We start from the raw sequence: 21,411 nt of genomic DNA on the forward strand, positions 1-21,411 counted from the left end.
ACCCGGACCACGCACTGAAAGGGGTTTACACATGGGACCCCTTTCCCCGACTGACGGGACCACCCGTGACTGCTGTCAAAGAGGGTCCCTTCAGCCAATCAGGGAGCGCCACGTCGTGGCACTCTCCTGATTGGCTGTGCGCGTCTAAGCTGTCAGGCGGCGCACTCAAGATACAATGTAGCGCATAGACGCTCCATTGTATCCAATGGTGGGAACTTTGCGGTCAGCGGTTGACCACGAGTAACCTCGAGGTCAACCGCTGACCGCAAAGTTCCCACCATTGAATATAATGGAGCGCCTATGCGCTATGCGCCGCCTGACAGCTCAGTGAGTATAAAGTGAGTATAATTTTATTTACAGGTAACCCGTGGATTCTACTGGTGAAGGGGACCGAGTCGTCGTGTCAACATAGGTAAGTATGTGTGTGTCGGTGTGCATGTATGTAATAAAGTTTTACTATCACGGTATGTGTGTACTGTTTTTATTTGGGTGTTTTTTTTGCAGTAGAACTACAGATACCAGCGGGCCCGTTCCCCCCCGCATGCTGGTACTTGTGATTCTCCAAGTACCAGTTTGCGGGGGAAGCTTGCTGGGACTTGTAGTTCTGCTACAAAAAACAATATTCTTTATTTTGAGACTTGGCTATCAGCCTCCCATCCGCCGCCCCTGGATGGGGGGGACAGCCCCGGGCTTCACCCCTGGCCCTTGGGTGGCTGGAGGGGGGGGACCCCTTGATTTAAGGGGTCCTTAATCCTCCAGGGTACCACGGCCAGGGTTGACTAGTTGGGGATTTAATGCCATGGCTGCAGGTACCGGTATAAAAGTGTCCCCCCGGCTGTGGCATTATCTCTCCAGCTAGTGGAGCCCGGTGCTGGTGTGAAAAATACGGGGGACCCCCCACGTCTTTTGTTCCCCGTATTTTTTGCACCAGGACCGGATGCAGAGCCCGGTGCTGGTTGTTAAAATACAGGGGATCCCGTGTCATTTTTTTCCCGTATTTTTGCAACCAGGACCGGCTCAAAGAGCCCGAGGCTGGTTATGCTTAGGAGGGGGGACCGCACGCATTTTTTTTCTGGGTTTTTAACCCATTCCCACCCCTTCCCACTGAAAAACATTCTCTGATCTCTCCATATTAATTTAGTCAGTAAAAAAAAAATATATTCTTTTAAAAAATATATTAAATAATATTTGTGGCTCCTAATAGACAAGCCAAAGTAGATAATCCCGTCTAATATAAATAGATATGCTATTAGCAATTAAAAAAACACAAAAAAAACATGTTTTTAAACATTTTTATTAGATCACGACAGCAAAATGAGGCGGACTGAAATGGACGAAATGACTGTCGAAAAGCACTGTTGTCGAATCGACATTCTTCAATTGAATATACTTTTGTCGAAAAGCCGCATTTTTACTATTGCAGACTTGTCGAATTTGACAACTGTCGAATTGCAAAAATTCGAATCTGAAACAGACATTTTTTTTGACGAAAAGTACTGTATTGCATTGTCGAATCATTTTTTGTGTCGAAAATGCCCCGTTTTTCGACATTTGCGGCAATTCGACCGCAATTGCATATGGCCCTTTATATGCAGCAAATTCCATTGTTTTTCTCGGTTGTTCCCATTGCTCACCTCAAGTAGGTGAGAAATTGACCTTTAAAGGTTTCTTTGTGTTTCTTTATCTCTCAACAATAATAATTACACTTATTACCTCAAAAAGACCAAAGAAGTTTCTCATAGTGTAAAATGTTTACAATTTATTCATACATAAAATATATACAAAATCCCCATAAGTTAGGGGTTACTCCCTACATTATAGTGTCTTTATGAAGGCATATGTTCAGGCACGAAAGGATAGCAGATGTACATTACCAGGTACACCGAGGAAGAAGATGATGTAGATCCATTTCTCACCTAAGGTGAGCACTGGGAACAACCAAGAAAAACACACATCTTGAAATAATAATCCATTTATTGATACTTTGAACTTTGTCTTCTTATTCTCTGCATATGTTGCATATACAACTGATAAATGAGGTGACGGGGTGTAAAGCTAAGAAGCATGATTTTGGTGTGACTAGTAAGGCACTGGTGGAGGATCTGAATTTATTTTATTGCAGATTTGAGGAGAGTAACAACTTATCCCAGTCACCGCTATGTCCTAGTATGGGTGATACCCCCCTAGTACTTGACGAGGCCACTGTGGCTAAATGTCTGCGTCAAATAAATCCTGGTAAGGCAGCAGGGCCTGACGGCATTCAAGGGAAGGTTCTCCATGATTGTGCGGAGCAATTGTGTGGAATATTGACAATTTTGTTTAATCTATCACTCACGCACTGTGTAGTACCGAGGTGCTTTAAGATGACTAGTATTGTCCCCGTCCCGAAGAAAGGGTTAGTAAAAGGCTTAAATGACTATCGGCCTATAGCATTAACACCTCTCATAACGAAATGTTTTGAGAGACTGGTACTGAATCATATTAAATCTTTTTTCTCTGCCGATTTTGACCCATTTCAGTTTGCCTACAGACAAAACCGATGCACTGATGATGCGATTATTTCACTGTTGCACTTTACTCTGTCCCATTTGGAAGTGAGTAATGCCTATGTTAGGATTTTATTTGTTGATTTTAGTTCGGCTTTTAACACAGTGATTCCAATCTCCCTAATTAATAAATTATCCGCATTAGGCCTTGATTGTTTCACTTGTAATTGGATTTTAGCATTTTTGACTAATCGTCCTCAAGTGGTTAAAATGGGCAGTATTAGGTCTGACGAGGCACAAATTAATACAGGTGTACCCCAGGGTTGTGTTCTTAGTCCTTTTTTATATTCATTGTTTACTTATGATTGTGTATCAGCAGACGCATCAGTTAAATTGATTAAATTTGCGGATGATATTGCCGTAGTTGGGTTAATTAGTGGTAATGATGAGCTGGTATACAGGACGGAAGTTGCAAAGTTAGTTAATTGGAGTAATGAAAATCATTTATTTTTAAATAGTGGGAAGACAAAAGAACTGATTATTGATTTTAGGAGAAGGCAGCTACCGAAGTTACCAGTGTTTGTTGGCGATCAGGAAGTGGAAATGGTTAACTCATTCCGGTTTTTAGGTATTCAGATCTCGTCATGCTTGACTTGGTCTGAGCACTTGCTATTGATAGGAAAAAAGGCTCAACAACGACTTTTCTTCCTGCGGCGTTTAAGGGCCGCAGGTGTTGGTGCTCAGACCATGTTAAATTTTTATAGGTGCTCGATAGAGAGCATTCTTAGTTATGGGATCGTGGCATGGTATGGCGGTTGTACTCTAAAAGATCGATGGGCATTAGAGAGGATAAGGAAATCGGCTAGCAAAATTATTGGTTCACCACTGCCTAGCTTTGATGATTTGTATAGGAGTAGGGTTTTAAGCAAAGCCAGGTGTATTTTACTAGATAGTGCTCATCCTTTTAATATGCTTTTTGTAAAACTTCCGTCACTAAAGAGATTTCGTTCTCTGATGGCTCGTACCAACCGGTTTAGGGTTAGTTTTATCCCATCTGCTGTACGTATGTTAAACGAATGATTTATTTTTATGTTTGTTTTATGTTCTCGCTTGCTACTATTTGATGCCTTGTACAATGTAATTTCGTCTGTCAATTTGTTTTGGCTGATGACAATAAACTTGAACTTGAACTTGAACTTGTACAGTATAGTGTCATACTGTATATTGCTTGGTGGCCATCCTGTTGTTTGTTTTGAAATAAATATTAGCACAAGTCCATCATTTGGACTATGGTGCTATGGAATTAAGTGATCAAGGGTATAATAAAGGGTATAATACCCCTTTGGTATTATGCTTACAGTGGGTAAGAATTCAAAGTATACAATAAACCCCTCTTGCACGTACAGGACCCTACATCATATGACATTGATCATACTGTAGCAATAATTTCTCTAACTCCCTATCTCCTCTCACATCTGGGGAACATGAGGTCTGGATCTTAGTTTAATCACATCTTGTGAGGATTGTATCCATGGCCTTTGAGTGGTTTACACAATCTTTTCTACTATAGGTATAACAATTTTATATGACCTTAAGTTTGGATCTGTTAATATAATACTTTCTTTTTCTTTTTTTTTCAGAGTGTATTGAACCTAATGGTGTGATTAAAATGGTAAGAAAATGTCTTATTATATTGATAAGGTACCCAAAGGATTGTACTGAGGACCAGATTTTAGTCTTTTTTGGCGCTTCAAGGACAGTACAGAGCAAGGAAATAACTTTAAACAGTAGTTATGAAATGTCCTTCTATATTTTACCACAGCACTGGCATTCAAAGAAACTGAGTGAACACATAGTGCAAGTATTGTTATTAATATACAGTACATTAAGTATACAATGCATTACGATGAAGTATTGTTTTCTAGTACAGGGTGAGGCCAAAAAAAATAAAATAAAGGTTAACAAAAAAAGAAAATGCTATTCAAAATTGTAGTACATAATCTAAAAGTGCATGGAATACAGTTAATTTTCAATTGGTTTTGAAAATGGTGTCATCTTGATGGTAGCCTTCATTTATGATACACATACAGTATGTAGTCGATTTCTGAAGCTTTGCATCACTTGGCGGATCATTTCCAGCATTATCACTGTGATTTCTTGACCAAGCTCACTTTCATTTGTCTAGCTACAGATGTGTCCACATACATCTTTGCTATATCCCGCCATGTATGGCATGGTTTTGCATGTCATAGACTCAGAGATTTAGCCATGCCTTGTGATTTTTCATAATTTGCTTCTTTAATATGTTACTTTATAGTACATATTCTATCATGGCAAACAAAATTTTTAAAATAAATCCACTTGCTACTCGTGAAAAACAGCTTAGCCGTGTTTTGCGTGTTGTGCCAAATTTACCAAAATAGCAAAGATGTAAGTGGACACATCTTGTACATCAACAAGCAGAATTTTCGTTACTCTACACAGCCAATGGTGCCATTTGAAAGCTGATGACTACAAACATCGGCCAAGTACCATTAATGAACTGAAAGCTGCTATACGCCAAGAAATGACTATGGGGCATATTCATCATGAAAAAAATTGTGAAATGAGAATTTTTAGTTTTCAATTCTCATTGTATTTTCTCACAATTTTTTCAGGATTCATTATTCCCCCATGAGAAAATGATTACTTTAGAAAAACTGGCCTTTTTGAGAAGACAGTTTTTGTAAAAGTGATAATTTTCCCCTCTGGCTGCCAGGGTGCCCAGCTGTAGAAAGGGACCCACGGTAGCATTTTATAACTGCGGCACCCTAAACAACCCGCCCCCATCATTTTCCCTGGACTGGGAAGATCCGTGTCTGCCCGGCTGCACAGGAAGGTGAACGCTCATCCGTGGCACTCCCTCTCCCCTGCCGGCTTCTGATTGTTGGGGCTGCCAGATCTTGCTGCAGCCCCTTACCACCCCCCAGACCTTACTGTCTGGTCTGCCCAGCTGCAGAGAGCGCTCTGCAGACGCGGCCCCCCTTCTTCCCCTTCCTCTGCTGCACAAGCTGCCATGTAAACGGCAGCTTGTGCTGAGATTCAGAAGCTGTTCACCGTCTCAGGATGGTGAACAGTTTCACCTCCAAACTCCGGAAAAATTGCTTTTCCGGAGTTTGATGAATGTCACAATTTCTACATCTCCAGCGGAGTGTAGAAATTGAGACATATAAAGGATAATGAATATACCCCTATATCATATTCAACATAATGAAAATAGACTATGTTCCATGCACTTTTAGATTATATACTACTTTGAGTAGCATTTACTGTCTCTTTTGGTTTAACCTTTAAAATATATTTTTTTTCCCCTCCCCTGTATGAGTTAAGATGGAAACAGGGAATAACTGTATAAAGTAATTTTTTTCTGGCTTTATAAATATCTTTGTTTCTTTGTGTGATAGAGACCAAGTTTGGTGTAGCAAAACAAGAAACTGTGGTGAGATTCTAGTTCCACCTGAGGGAAATGCAGCACCAGTTTAAACGCCCCTTTTTAAAGAATAAAATCATGAATGGAGATCATTTTTCTCTGACGTCCTAGTGGATGCTGGGAACTCCGTAAGGACCATGGGGAATAGCGGCTCCGCAGGAGACTGGGCACAACTAAAAGAAAGCTTTTAGACTACCTGGTGTGCACTGGCTCCTCCCACTATGACCCTCCTCCAAGCCTCAGTTAGATTTCTGTGCCCGGCCGAGCTGGATGCACACTAGGGGCTCTCCTGAGCTCCTAGAAAGAAAGTTTATTTTAGGTTTTTTATTTTACAGTGAGACCTGCTGGCAACAGGCTCACTGCATCGAGGGACTAAGGGGAGAAGAAGCGAACCTACCTGCTTGCAGCTAGCTTGGGCTTCTTAGGCTACTGGACACCATTAGCTCCAGAGGGATCGACCGCATGGAACTGGCCTTGGTGTTCGTTCCCAGAGCCGCGCCGCCGTCCCCCTTACAGAGCCAGAAGCAAGAAGAGGTCCGGAAAATCGGCGGCAGAAGACATCAGTCTTCACCAAGGTAGCGCACAGCACTGCAGCTGTGCGCCATTGCTCCTCATACACACTTCACACTCCGGTCACTGAGGGTGCAGGGCGCTGGGGGGGGGCGCCATGAGCAGCAATAAAAACACCTTGGCTGGCAAATATATCACAATATATAGCCCCAGAGGCTATATATGTGATAAATACCCCTGCCAGAATCCATAAAAAAGCGGGAGAAAAGTCAGCGAAAAAGGGGCGGAGCTACCTCCCTCAGCACACTGGCGCCATTTTCTCTTCACAGTGTAGCTGGAAGACAGCTCCCCAGGCTCTCCCCTGTAGTTTGCAGGCTCAAAGTGTTAAAAAGAGAGGGGGGGCACTAAATTTAGGCGCAATATTGTATATACAAGCAGCTATTGGGAAAAATTCACTCAATATAGTGTTAATCCCTAAATTATATAGCGCTCTGGTGTGTGCTGGCATACTCTCTCTCTGTCTCCCCAAAGGGCTGTGTGGGGTCCTGTCCTCAGTCAGAGCATTCCCTGTGTGTGTGCGGTGTGTCGGTACGGCTGTGTCGACACGTTTGATGAGGAGGCTTATGTGGTGGCAGAGCAGATGCCGATAAATGTGATGTCGCCCCCTGTGGGGCCGACACCAGAGTGGATGGATAGGTGGAAGGTATAAACCGACAGTGTCAACTCCTTACATAAAAGGCTGGATGACGTAACAGCTGTGGGACAGCCGGCTTCTCAGCCGCGCCTGCCCAGGCGTCTCAAAGGCCATCAGGGGCTCAAAAACGCCCGCTCCCTCAGATGGCAGACACAGATGTCAACACGGAGTATGACTCCAGTGTCGACGAGGTTGAGACATATACACAATCCACTAGGAACATCCGTTACATGATCCCGGCAATAAAAAATGTGTTACACATTTCTGACATTAACCCAAGTACCACTAAAAAAGGGTTTTATGTGTGGGGAGAAAAAGCAGGCAGTGTTTTGTTCCCCCATCAAATGAGTGAATGAAGTGTGAAAAAGCGTGGGTTCCCCTGATAAGAAACTGGTAATTTCTAAAAAGTTACTGATGGCGTACCCTTTCCCGCCAGAGGATAAGTTACGCTGGGAGATATCCCCTAGGGTGGATAAGGCGCTCACACGTTTGTCAAAAAAGGTGGCACTGCCGTCTTAGGATACGGCCACTTTGAAGGTACCTGCTGATAAAAAGCAGGAGGCTATCCTGAAGTCTGTATTTACACACTCAGGTACTAGACTGAGACCTGCAGATAGTGCTGCTGCAGCGTGGTCTGTGACCCTGTCAAACAGGGATACTATTTTGCGAACATAAGAGCATATTAAAGACGTCGTCTTATATATGAGGGATGCACAGAGGGATATTTTGCCGGCTGGCATCCAGAATTAATGCAATGTCCATTCTGTCAGGAGGGTATTAGAGACCCGACACTGGACAGGTGATGCTGACTTTAAAAGGCACATAGAGCCTTATAAGGGTGAGGAATTGTTTGGGGATGGTCTCTGGGACCTCGTATCCACAGCAACAGCTGGGAAGAAAAATTTTTACCTCAGGTTTCCTCACAGCCTAAGAAAGCACTGTATTATCAGGTACAGTCCTTTCGGCTTCAGAAAAGCAAGCGGGTCAAAGGCGCTTCCTTTCTGCACAGAGACGAGGGAAGAGGGAAAAAGCTGCACCAGTCAGCCAGTTCCCAGAATCAAAATTCTTCCCCCGCTTCCTCTGAGTCCACCGCATGACGCGGGGGCTCCACAAGCGTAGCCAGTTACGGTGGGGGGCCGCCTCAAAAATTTCAGCGATCAGTGGGCTCGCTCACAGGTGGATCCCTGGATCCTTCAAGTAGTATCTCAGGGGTACAAGCTGGAATTCGAGGCGTCTCCCCCCCGCCGTTTCCTCAAATCTGCCTTGCCGACAACTCCCTCAGGCAGGGAGGCTGTGCTAGAGGCAATTCACAAGCTGTATTCCCAGCAGGTGATAGTCAAGGTGCCCCTACTTCAACAAGGACGGGGTTACTATTCCACACTGTTTGCGGTACCGAAACCGGACGGTTCGGTGAGACCCATGTTAAATTTAAAATCCTTGAACACATACATAAAAAAATTCAAGTTCAAGATGGAATCGCTCAGGGCGGTTATTGCAAGCCTGGAGGAGGGGGATTACATGGTATCCCTGGACATCAAGGATGCTTACCTACATGTCCCCATTTACCATCCTCACCAGGAGTACCTCAGATTTGTGGTACAGGATTGCCATTACCAATTCCAAACACTGCCGTTTGGACTGTCCACGGCACCGAGGGTCTTTACCAAGGTAATGGCAGAAATGATGATACTCCTTCGAAAAAAGGGAGTTTTAATTTTCCCGTACTTGGACGATCTCCTTATAAAGGCGAGGTCCAAGGAGCAGTTGTTGGTCGGAGTAGCACTATCTCGGGAAGTGCTATAACAGCACGGATGGATTCTATGCATTCCAAAGTCACAGCTGGTTCCTACCACACGCCTACTGTTCCTGGGGATGGTTCTGGACACAGAACAGAAAAAAGTGTTTCTCCCGCAGGAGAAAGCAAAGGAGCTGTCATCTCTTGTCAGAGACCTCCTGAAACCAAAACAGGTATCGGTGCATCACTGCACACGAGTCCTGGGAAAAATGATAGCTTCTTACGAAGCAGAATTCCATTTCAGTGCAAGAACCTTTCAGTGGGACCTCTTGGACAAGTGGTCGGGATCGCATCTTCAGATGCGTCGGCTGATAACCCTGTCTCCAAGGACCAGGGTATCTCTACTGTGGTGGCTGCAGAGTGCTCATCTTCAAGAGGGCCGCAGATTCGGCATACAGGACTGGGTCCTGGTAACCACGGATGCCAGCCTTCGAGGCTGGGGGGTAGTCACACAGGGAAGAAATTTCCAAGGACTTTGGTCAAGTCAGGAGTCGTCCCTACACATAAATATTCTGGAACTGAGGGCCATTTACAATGCCCTAAGTCTGGCAAGGCCTCTGCTTCAAAACCAGCCGGTACTGATCCAATCAGACAACATCACAGCAGTCGCCCATGTAAACCGACAGGGCGGCACAAGAAGCAGGATGGCGATGGCAGAAGCCACAAGGATTCTCCGATGGGCGGAAAATCACGTCTTAGCACTGTCAGCAGTGTTCATTCCGGGAGTGGTCAACTGGGAAGCAGACTTCCTCAGCAGACACAACCTACACCCGGGAGAGTGGGGACTTCATCCAGAAGTCTTCCAACTGTTGGTAAACTGTTGGGAAAGGCCACAGGTGGACATGATGGCGTCCCGCCTAAACAAAAAACTAGATATTGCGCCAGGTCAAGGGACCCTCAGGCGATAGCTGTGGACGCTCTAGTGACACCGTGGGTATACCAGTCGGTTTATGTATTCCCTCCTCTGCCTCTCATACCAAAGGTACTGAGAATAATAAGAAGACGAGGAGTAAGAACGATACTCGTGATTCCGGATGGGCCAAGAAGAGCTTGGTACCCAGAACTTCAAGAAATGATATCAGAGGACCCATGGCCTCTACCGCTCAGACAGGATCTGCTACAGCAAGGGCCCTGTCTGTTCCAAGACTTACCGCGGCTGCGTTTGACGGCATGGCGGTTGAATTCCGGATCCTAAAGGAAAAGGGCATTCCGGAGGAAGTCATTCCTATGCTGATAAAAGCCAGGAAAGAAGTAACCGCAAACCATTATCACCGTATTTGGCGAAAATATGTTGCGTGGTGTGAGGCCAGGAAGGCCCCAACAGAGGAATTTCAGCTGGGTCGTTTTCTGCACTTCCTACAGTCAGGAGTGACTATGGGCCTAAACTTGGGTTCCATTAAGGTCCAGATTTCGGCTCTGTCGATTTTCTTCCAGAAAGAACTGGCTTCACTGCCTGGAGTTCAGACATTTGTAAAGGGAGTGCTACATATTCAGCCCCCTTTTGTGCCTCCTGTGGCACCTTGGGATCTCAACGTGGTGTTGAGTTTCCTAAAATCACATTGGTTTGAGCCACTTAAAACTGTGGATTTGAATATCTCACGTGGAAAGTGGTCATGTTATTGGCCTTGGCTTCGGCCAGGCGTGTGTCAGAATTGGCGTCTTTGTCATGTAAAAGCCCTTACCTGATTTTCCATATGGATAGGGCAGAATTGAGGACTCGTCCCCAGTTTCTCCCTAAGGTGGTATCAGCTTTTCACTTGAACCAACCTATTGTAGTGCCTGCGGCTACTAGGGACTTGGAAGATTCCAAGTTACTGGACGTAGTCAGGGCCTTAAAAATTTATATTTCCAGGATGGCTGGAGTCAGGAAAATTGACTCGCTTTTTATCCTGTAGGCACCCAACAAAATAGGTGCTCCTGCTTCTAAGCAGACTATTGCTCACTGAATTTGTAGCACAATTCAGCTGGAGCATTCTGCGGCTGGATTGCTGCATCCTAAATCAGTAAAAGCCCATTCCACGAGGAAAGTGGGCTCATCTTGGGCGGCTGCCCGAGGGGTCTCGGCTTTACAACTTTGCCGAGCTGCAACTTGGTCAGGGGCAAACACGTTTGCAAAATTCTACAAATTTGATACCCTGGCTGAGGAGGACCTTGAGTTCTCTCATTCGGTGCTGCAGAGTCATCCGCACTCTCCCGCCCGTTTGGGAGCTTTGGTATAATCCCCATGGTCCTTACGGAGTTCCCAGCATCCACTAGGACGTCAGAGAAAATAAGATTTTACTCACCGGTAAATCTATTTCTCGTAGTCCGTAGTGGATGCTGGGCGCCCATCCCAAGTGCGGATTGTCTGCAATACTTGTATGTAGTTATTGCCTAACTAAGGGTTATTGTTGAGCCATCTGTTGAGAGGGTCAGTTATATTTCATACTGTTAACTGGGTGTCATATCACGAGTTATACGGTGTGATTGGTGTGGCTGGTATGAGTCTTACCCGGGATTCAAAATCCTTCCTTATTGTGTCAGCTCTTCCGGGCACAGTATCCTAACTGAGGCTTGGAGGAGGGTCATAGTGGGAGGAGCCAGTGCACACCAGGTAGTCTAAAAGCTTTCTTTTAGTTGTGCCCAGTCTCCTGCGGAGCCGCTATTCCCCATGGTCCTTACGGAGTTCCCAGCATCCACTACGGACTACGAGAAATAGATTTACCGGTGAGTAAAATCTTATTATTAAATAAGCTGAATAAGGCTTAAATTGGTCTATTAATGTTAACAGCCTGGCGCACCACATACACCTATATACGTCTTCGTCTCCGGCGGCGGTGACTATCTTCAATTTGGTGCCGGCCCGTGAGCCAATCAGAGCTTGCGGACCGGCAGCTAAGGCTCCTGATTGGCTGCCGGACCGTTAGCTCTGATTGGCTCACGGGCCGGCACCGAATTGAAGATAGTCACCGCTGCCGGAGACTGAGGGGCAGGAGAGGCTCACACTGCGCTCTCCTCTCCTCATAGCAGCAGCAGCGAGGTGAGCAGGGGGAAGCGGGAGGGGGAAGGGGGGGCCGCACTGTGGGGACATGTGCATCTGGCACTGAGGGCATATCTGGCACTGTGGAGACATATGCATCTGGAACTGAAAGCATATGTGGGGACGTGTATCTGGCACTGGGGGCATATCTGGCACTGTGGGGACGTGTATCTGGCACTGGGGGCATAGCTGGCACTGTGGGGACGTGTATCTGGGACTGGGGGCATATCTGGCACTGTGAGAATGTGTACCTGGCACTGGGGACATATCTGGCACTGTGGGGGCATGTGTACCTGGCACTGGGGGCATATCTGGCACTGTGGGGGCATATGTATCTGGCACTGGGGATATATCTGGCACTGTGGGGGCATGTGTATCTGGCACTGGGGGCATATCTGGCACTGTAGGGGCATGTGTATCTGGCACTGTGGGGACGTGTATCTGGCACTGTGGTCATATCTGGCACTGTGGGGCATATCTGTATCTGGCACTGGGGTCATATCTGTATCTGGCACTGGGGGCATATATGTATCTGGCACTGTTTGGCATATATGTATCTGGCACTGTGGGGCATATATATATATATATATATATATATATGGCACTGTGAGTATATATATATCTATATCTGGCACTGTGGGGCATATATATCTAGCACTGTGGGGACATGTGTATCTGGCACTGGGGGCATATACTTATCTGGCACTGTGGGGGCATATATGTATCTGGCACTGTGGAGGCACCCATTTTTTTGCATTTTTATATGTATGTGGCACTGTACAACATGACTAAAAACTGAGTTATAACACAAAGTCATACTCCTACAAACGTCATACCGAAAGGTGTGTGCACAAAAATGGGGTGTGGCTTTGTGACAACTTTCCCTTGCCTACAGATCCTTCCTGGCTCTTTGCCTTTGACTGGTTGGCCACCCATGCCTTAGCAAATTAACCTGCAGTTGATTAATTACAATTGACATATTCAAATCATTGTTGATATTAGTGATAAAGTAACATTCTTAATATCAGAAAAAATTTAACAAAGTGAGGTGGAGGAAGATGCAAATGTCGTCTCTACTGCAACTGCGCACCCAGTGGATATGTAATGCCGCTGTCTTGTGCACCGAGAAGCCAACTTAAGTATAAATATGCAACATCGGGAATATCAGTTGCACATGGGTTGCAAAATCGAACTTGACCCTCTAGCTATTTCCAAACTTGGGTGTCAGACCTCTGAATCAGCAGCACTATGCTAATGTCTGACCTTTTGCTACTCTTATTGTTGCCAATAAGGAGCACATTGACTCACCATTATAGCAGAATAGTTTACAGCTGGGCCAGTCTCATCCCGTCCTCTGCTGGATCAGCTTACCCTGCCTACCAGCCCAGGCTGATTCATGCATCCGCCCGGCCGGTTGCCGCACTTCCAGGATTTGCGTATCACACTGTGGAACGTAGACCTGAAGTTTTCATTGGCTCCTGGCTAGTGGTCACTTCCAGGTGCCGTTAGCCGGGAGCAGTGGCATAGGGTTGGTTATGCTGCTCCTTTGCCGTCCTGCACACAGGAGCTGGCAGTGGCACCAGGAACCTCCGTTCAGCGTGCTGACAAGCCAGCGTCAGCAGCGCACGGAAACAGGGTATCCCACCTCTCCCCTCTGCTGCTTGGCAATGGCAGCAAAGTAAACAAAGGGAATCAGCCAATTCATACTCCCCGTCACAGGACACCTGCCAATCAGACTAGGTATATCACTGGCCCCCCGTTTTCTAGCACTGCTTTTGAGAGACATTTGGGGGTTTAATCACTTGCATCAATGCAGTTAGTCTAAGCAGCATGAGACCACTATTCTTCATGATACTGTAAACCATGGGTCTTCAACCTGCAGCCCTCCAGGTGCTGTGGAACTACACATCCTAGCATGCACTGTCACAGTTTTGCTATTATGGAATGCTAAATCTGAGGCAGGGTATTCTGAGATATGTAGTTCCACAGCAGCTGGAGGGCTACAGGTTGAAGACTAAAGACCATTCACCTCTTAACTGATGATTCCCCCCCCCAAAAAAAAAAAAAAAAACGCTAAGAAATTGTAATTTCCATTTTATGAGTGAATTAGGTGAAGACTCAAAAAAATGTGTTACGAGGGCTGCACTAACACTTTAAGTTTAAGTAGCAGCTACGGAGAATAAGGGGTTCCACTAGCCCTGTTAATATGTGTAAGTGTGTAAATGTGTGTAAGTTGGTTACTCCCAGCGCTGGGAGTAACCAACTTACACACATTGAATTAGGTGAAGAACATGAATTTAACCTTATCCAAAATTGTTTTAGTTAAAGAAAGAAAATAAATAAATAATTTTTCTCAAACATCGTTAACATTGCGACATTACTTTTTACACCCAGGACAGCTACCAGGTACACAGGCGGGTTCTAGGGTGGCTCGGGGGGTTGTTTTATACTTTCCCAGTGGCTGCCATTGTCTGCAGCCGCTGGGTGGGGAGATCCTGCCATGCTGACCGATCATCAATGATCTGGTCCCTCTGAGAGCAGCAGCGGAGGGAAGTTTCCCTTCCCTGCAGCTGCTAACACTCTTTATCTGACTGGTCGCATCCTGTGCGACCAGGTCAGATAAAACACTTGGTGTGGTCATATCTGAAGCGACCATGCCAGGCAAGTGGTTAAAAACAAAGGGAGATGCTGCACTGTGATTCTCTCTAAGCAATCTGACTAGATTGCTTATACCCCTTTCACACCATAAATGCAGGGTCTTGCCTGGGAATACGGTCCAGGCATGCTGACGTCAGTGGGGATGCGGCGGGGGCGGCGCTAGAGATCACATGATCTCCAAGTGCTGCCTGTACATAGAGAGTGAGCGGGAGCCGGGGCGCATTGACCCCGGGTTCAACCCTGGTCAAGAACCAGGTTGAAATGCCGGGGCATGGTTCCTGGGATTTTGACCTGGTACCCTTTCATACCGCACATGAACACGGGTTATGCGCGTTCATGTGCCAATAACCCGGGTTCAGATGTGTTGGTGTGAAAGGGGTATTAGAAATTAAGCACACGTCGCAGAGTGTTATATACTAAACACCCTCTGTCCCATGACATATGCTCCCGACCTTACCTCCCAGCCCTATACAGTGTCCCCATCAACCCAGGTACATACACTATTCACTCAACCCCTCCTCCTTCATCCATAACCCCAGGGACATACACTGCATACACTGCATATGCTCTAGTTTATCAGTCCCAGGGACATACACTGTCTGCTCTACACCCCTGACTCAACCTACCCTTATCAATGTGAACCGACACTACCTGCACTACCCCCCTAATGTCCATACACTCCCACCCTGTCCCAGTGTCAATGTATGTGTTTTTTTTTCCTGTGGGGGTCACTGTTATATTTTTTCCTGTTGGGGGGCATTGTGTTTTCTTTTCTTTTTATTGAGGCCAATGTATTTTATTTTTGTAGGGGCAAGTGTTTTATTTTTTCCTATGCTTTGTCTCTCATCTTCTCTTGCATCTCTGTTGCACCGCGCATGCATCCGGTGATCATCATACAGAGTTGCAGTAAAGAGCAGCCGCATGCACCAAGAAGTATATTAGAAATATGTTGGGTGGTCACTGGGGGTTGGCTAATCAGACATAGATGTAAAATAGTATAGGTGTGTTACTGGAGTGACATGGGAGTGTTGTTGAAAGTAGTTGCATATAGAGAGGCTAAATTGCTCACACTGGAGGTCACACTCGGAAGATCTGCACCTAGCATAGGGCTGGTGCAAGTTTCAATGGTGTGACTGATGGTGACCTCTAAAGATGCACAAAACATGATCTGTAGTCACTGAAAGTGGGTTTATGTACACCAGGGAATGGCACTGTAGCAGCATTTACATAATGTCAGACACAACTGCAGCAAGCAGCGCAAGGGCTGCTTCTATAAATTTTCCGGCCTGGTTTTCCATCCTAATCCGCCTGTTGCCAATATTGTACATGTACTGAATCTAGGATTGATCATACTACAATTTTGTCAATTTAATATCACTCTGCTAATTAATCCATTTTCTGTCTATTGCAAAACACTCAATTGTCATTATTGAAGTACTTACTATGGGCCTAATTCAGACCTGATTGTTAGCGTGCATTTTTTGCATCCTTGCGATCAGGTAGTCGCACCTTTAGGGGGACTTACTATTCCAGTGCGATGATCGAGGCCGGAGTGGACGTCAGAAACCCTCCCTTCAAATGCCTGGTCCCTCCTGTGTTTCTCCGGACACTCCTTAAAAACGGTCAGTTGCCACCCACGAACGGCCTCTTCATGGCAGTCACCTAGCAATCGCCCATGCAATCGCATTTCTCGCATCATCCTGTCGCTACCCGGCGCTGTGGACCGACGGGCATGCGCATTGCAGTGCATACGCAGTTTAGACCTAATCGCAGGCTGTAGGAAAACGCAGCCTAGCGATCAGGTCTGAATTAGGTCCTATGTACTATGTTACTATGCATGTTTACCATACATCTGTACTTTTGGTTGCTTCCTTCCCACTGAGATGTTTGATGTGATTGCTACTGTTAGGTTACTTTAACCTTTTAAGATTGTTTTATATATTACTTTTTTCTTTTTTAAGTTAACAAAAGTGTTTTAATGAACATTTAACAAAACACCCACATTTGATCTAGGTGATCTTCAGGGTCCCAGTTTATAGCACAAAAAAATAGTAAAGACAGGGACTTATCCTGCGCATCACAATGAGATCACGGTTCTGGCGATTCTGGAGTTATTTGAAAACTCACAAAGATGCCATATAAAAGAAAAAATGTACATATAGTGAAGTACAATTTTAATAAGGCATCGGATATTTCAACAACATATATATACAATAGTTAAAAATTCATTTAAAATTCCATTAGTCACATAGATAGCAGCATACAAAATAGCAGCATAATTTTTTGACAGCACAAATGTGTGGGCTATAAATAGGGGAGCAGTGGGGATTTACCAGAAATGAAGAACTGTAAACAGTTCAAAGCCAGCTTGCGGGTTTTATTAGTGCAGGGAAACCCGGGAATCCCCTGTACCACGCTGTACTGGAAAGGTCAGTCCGCCGTTGCTCCTCCGTTCACAGCCCCACGTCCACCAACGCGTTTCTACCTCCTGCCGAGGTCTTTGTAAAGGTGCAGAGTGATCAAGTGTGCTGTTAGTGTCAGTCCATTTAAACCAATCACAACCAATCCCTATGCAGTGACCACAGCTGGACCCTATACAATTAATCATTAAACAAGTCCCATGGTCCTTTGCTGTCCACCGCTTCTTCCTGTTGTTACATGTCACCATGGCAACCGCTGTGTATTTCCGGTTGCAGAAGGGTCCGGTGTTGATAACTGATTCCCCCTTTTGTTACCATCTTCTTGTTTTATGAGTCATAAATACAAGTCCACATGGTGTTAATGATAATGTCACTGAGTCCGAATTGTACCTGAAAAACCACTACTCCGCCACTGAACGCCGACACGTCACTTCCGGTCAGTGATTACTATGTAAATCCAGTCATCATCCCTCTCTGGATGGCGTAACGTCACTTCCGGTGATGAGTGTCAATAGAGGCAGTAATGATAATGTCACTGAGTCCGAATTGTGCATGAAAAACCACTACTCCGCCACTGAACGCCATCACGTCACTTCCGGTCAGTGATTACTATGTAAATCCAGTCCTCATCCCTCTCTGGATGGCGTAACATCACTTCCGGTGATGAATGTCAATAGAGGCAGTGCATTCTTCTATTGTATACTAAATACCAACGTGAATTTTAGATAAAAAGTAGATAAAATCGCTTCCGACTACTTGTCATATGTTTCAACCTATAAAACACAATAAATTGTAAAATACAATAAAAAATTAATATTCCAAAGGTGTATATTGCCAAATGGCAGTCACATGGTCTAAAATCCACTATATGATAAATAGAAAATGTTGGATAATAAGATTTAAATAGAAAGGCAAGAAAAACACATAAAAAGAGAAATCATGAAGGTGTAATGTATGAGTTCCTATAAAAACCACTTAATCTCAAAATTGCTGTTTAAGCCCTCTGGTTTCAGTGTTCCTAACTCATATATCATTCTCATCTCGGCTTTAGCCAACTGGGTCGCCAAGTCTTTGCGCCTCCAGTCCCCTTTAATGTGTCTTAGACCGCAGAACTGTTTAATGGCACCGCACTTGCTCTGATGTGACACACGGAAATGTTCCGATAGAGCGTGTGTAGTGAGGGATTTGTTAATGTTCCTGAGGTGTTCTCCCAGTCTTATCTTAAGGGTTGTCGGGAAGGTCTCCCTATATACCAAAAACCGCAATCGCATTCGATCGCGTAAACAACATTATTGGTATTACAGGTGATGAAGTCTAGTATCTTAAATTTAGTTTTATTAATAACCACCTCTGTGACTTTGCTACCAGATCCTTTAATGACCCTGCATCCTAGACAGCTTCCACATCGGAAAAAACCTTTGGACTTGATGGTATTCATCCTTTTTAACCCTGGTTGTGTGCTCCTCACCAAATTCGTCTTGATGTTTGGTGCCTTTTTGAAAATACATTTAGGCCTCACTGGTAAAAGGTCACCTATTACTGGGTCTTTTTTTAGGATTTTCCAATGTCTATTTAAAGAGCTTTCCAAGGTCTTATATTGGTCAACATTTTGGGCTCACGCCCTGGAAGGGTGACACCCCTTTGTAGAGCACACAATTACTTTTCTATAGTATATTCATCAGCAATGACTAAGATAGCATAAATCCTAAATGTACCAGATAGCTAGTGTGTGTGTATGTGTATATATATATATATATATATATATATATAAACTCCTATCGGTCTGGCACTCCCCTTAACGAATAATATCACCTGCACCGGTGCCTTCATGTAGAAATAGATACACTCCCGGGGATGCGGCACTCTGGTTCACTTTGAGAAACAAAAGAGCGGGTGTGGACTCCCAAATGAAGATCAACGTTTCAATATTTATTTATATGATGACAATATAAATAAATATTGAAACGTTGATCTTCATTTGGGAGTCCACACCCGCTCTTTTGTTTCTCAAAGTGAACCAGAGTGCCGCATCCCCGGGAGTGTATATATATATATATATATATATATATATATATATATTATTTTATTTCCAATAAGTTTAATTATGTTGAGCAAACTTTAACTATGGGGCCTCATTCAGGTCCGGTTGTATCTGCGCAGCATACTGCAAAGTACCAATTTTTGTGTAAACAGGTCCTGCGACACAAAACACAGTAAGGCATCAGACTGTCAGTGATTGACAGTCTAATGCCACTTGGGGATGTGGAGGGGGTTGCGACGGCTTCTGTTTGTGCAAATGATGGTGTATAACCACTGTTTAGGGAAAGGAATCCTCTTACAAGAAACTGCTACGACCAGCTTGTGAGATCCCATTGGTGCCGCAAGCCATCCGATGGTGTCACATTGAGCAGAGGCTGCATACTAGGACACAGCTCAGATTACTACAGCAGCAGGCGGCATCTACTTGTAATATACACTTTCTGCTGCATTTACATAAAGAGCTATCACTGCTGCTTCCAAGTAAGCAGCAGCAATAGCAACTCCATCCACATCTGAATTAGCCCTTTTATTATTATTATTATTATTACTATTATTAATAAATCGTATTTATAAAGCACCACAAGTGGTCCACAGCACCGTACATCTGGAAACATTAGGACAGTACAGGGTACACAATACATTACACTATGGAAGGCAGTGCATAAACAGAGCACAAGTAACAATTACAGTCTCATCACAATTCTCAGTACACACAACTGGGAAGCAAGCTGAGTGAGGGTGAAATTGGCGAATGGTAGAACCTACCTCCAATAGTGATGGCACGACTAGCTGGAGTAGAGCCACTGGAAGAAATGAGCAGTGATGAGTGAGAGGAATTCTGGGCTAAATGCCCAATAAGTAGGTTAAGGCTGTCATTGAAGTGCTAGGTAAGAGGGCTGTGAAAACAGAAGGGAGGGCCCTGCTCCTAGGAGCTTACAATTCAGAGGAGATAGATAGATGACATGAGCATGAATATATGGATGGGAACCTGAGGGCAAGAAGAATGCGAAGTAGAGATGGCCAAGGTAGGAAGGTGGGGTGAGTGACCTGGTGACAAGGTTATGTGAAGGAAAGATATGTTTTGATGAACAGTTGGGATTCAGTGCATGTTTAAAACTATTCAAAGTCAGGGAGAGCCTGATAGACCAAGCAAGCTCTTTCAAGTGAAGGGGATTGCTCAGGCAAAATCTTGCGTGAGATGCAGTAACCAAGGTAGAGGAGAGGTGACAGTCATGGACTGACCAGAGGGGGCAAGAGGGAGTGTGTATGGAGATTAGGTTGGAGATGTAGTGAGCAGTGGAGTTAAAGAGGGCCCTCACATACAAGGATATGTGAGGGTGAGGAGTTTGAAAAGGATTCTATAGGGGAATTGGAGCCAGTGCGGGTTTTGGTGGAGGGGGGAGGTGGATGTGGAATAGTGGGAGAGAATGATAAGTCTAGCTGTAGCACTGAGAACAGAATGGACAGGAGTGAGATTGGAACAGTGAGAAGGCTGCAGTCGTTGAGGCAAGAAATTATTATTGAGTGGATAATCTGTTTGGTAGCATTCTGAGAGAGGAATGGCCTGATGCAAGCGAAGTTGCATAGCTAGATTGAGCCAGAGGTTGAATGTGGGTAGAGATTGAGAAGGTGGAGTCAAATGTGATACCTAAGCAGCACAGTTGATGAGCAGGGGAGATGATGGTGTTGTCAACATTGATAGAGAAATTGGGAGGTGGAAACTCTGTTAGGGGCAAGATGATGAGTTTGGTTTTGTCCATGTTGAGCTTAAGAGAGCACTACGACATTCTGGAGAAGATAGAGAGGCAACTGGATATCCAAGAGAGGATGGAATGGCAGAAGTCAGGAGAGGAGAGGCATGTCATTGGTATAGAGGTGGTATTGGAGGCTGAAGGAACTGATAAGTTCACCCAGAGAAGAAGAGTACAGGGAGAAGAGCACAAGTAACAATTAACAAGTAACAATGACAGTAGCATCCATATGTGGAATCAGGTAGTGATCCCACTGATTTTAGCTGCAACTTGTATCACCATCTTCAAGGTGTATAGCGTGGTCTCCCTGACCCATTTTTTTTGTATCTGGGGGAAGGGAGAGTTGGAGAAGCACACAGATGGGTAAAGACAAGGTCAATGGAGCGACCGAGACAGTGGATGGAGGAGGTGGTTCTTCAAGTGCCAGCATGCTGAGGTAGGTTTGCTTGGAGCTGTAGTTCCACTGTAAAGAACAATATTAATTCTTAATTCACACCACCGCCACCAGAGATGTGGGGCATAGTCCCAGGCTGACAGCCCAGGCTTGAGAGTTCCCCGTTTATTGGGTG

At 44.9% G+C, this 21,411-nt stretch overlaps 1 protein-coding gene across 1 annotated transcript in view; it reads left to right on the forward strand.

The window, feature by feature from the left end:
- Positions 1-21,411, forward strand: part of LOC134968664 (mucin-5AC-like) — a 509,092-nt gene that overhangs the window by 413,288 nt on the left and 74,393 nt on the right. The window contains exon 38 of the mRNA XM_063944186.1: positions 4,127-4,158. Coding sequence (XP_063800256.1) covers positions 4,127-4,158 — 32 coding nt within the window. The remainder of the gene's footprint in view (positions 1-4,126; positions 4,159-21,411) is intronic.

The sequence above is a fragment of the Pseudophryne corroboree genome, chromosome 11, assembly GCF_028390025.1.
Source record: "Pseudophryne corroboree isolate aPseCor3 chromosome 11, aPseCor3.hap2, whole genome shotgun sequence".
In the NCBI taxonomy this organism is placed as follows: domain Eukaryota; kingdom Metazoa; phylum Chordata; class Amphibia; order Anura; family Myobatrachidae; genus Pseudophryne; species Pseudophryne corroboree.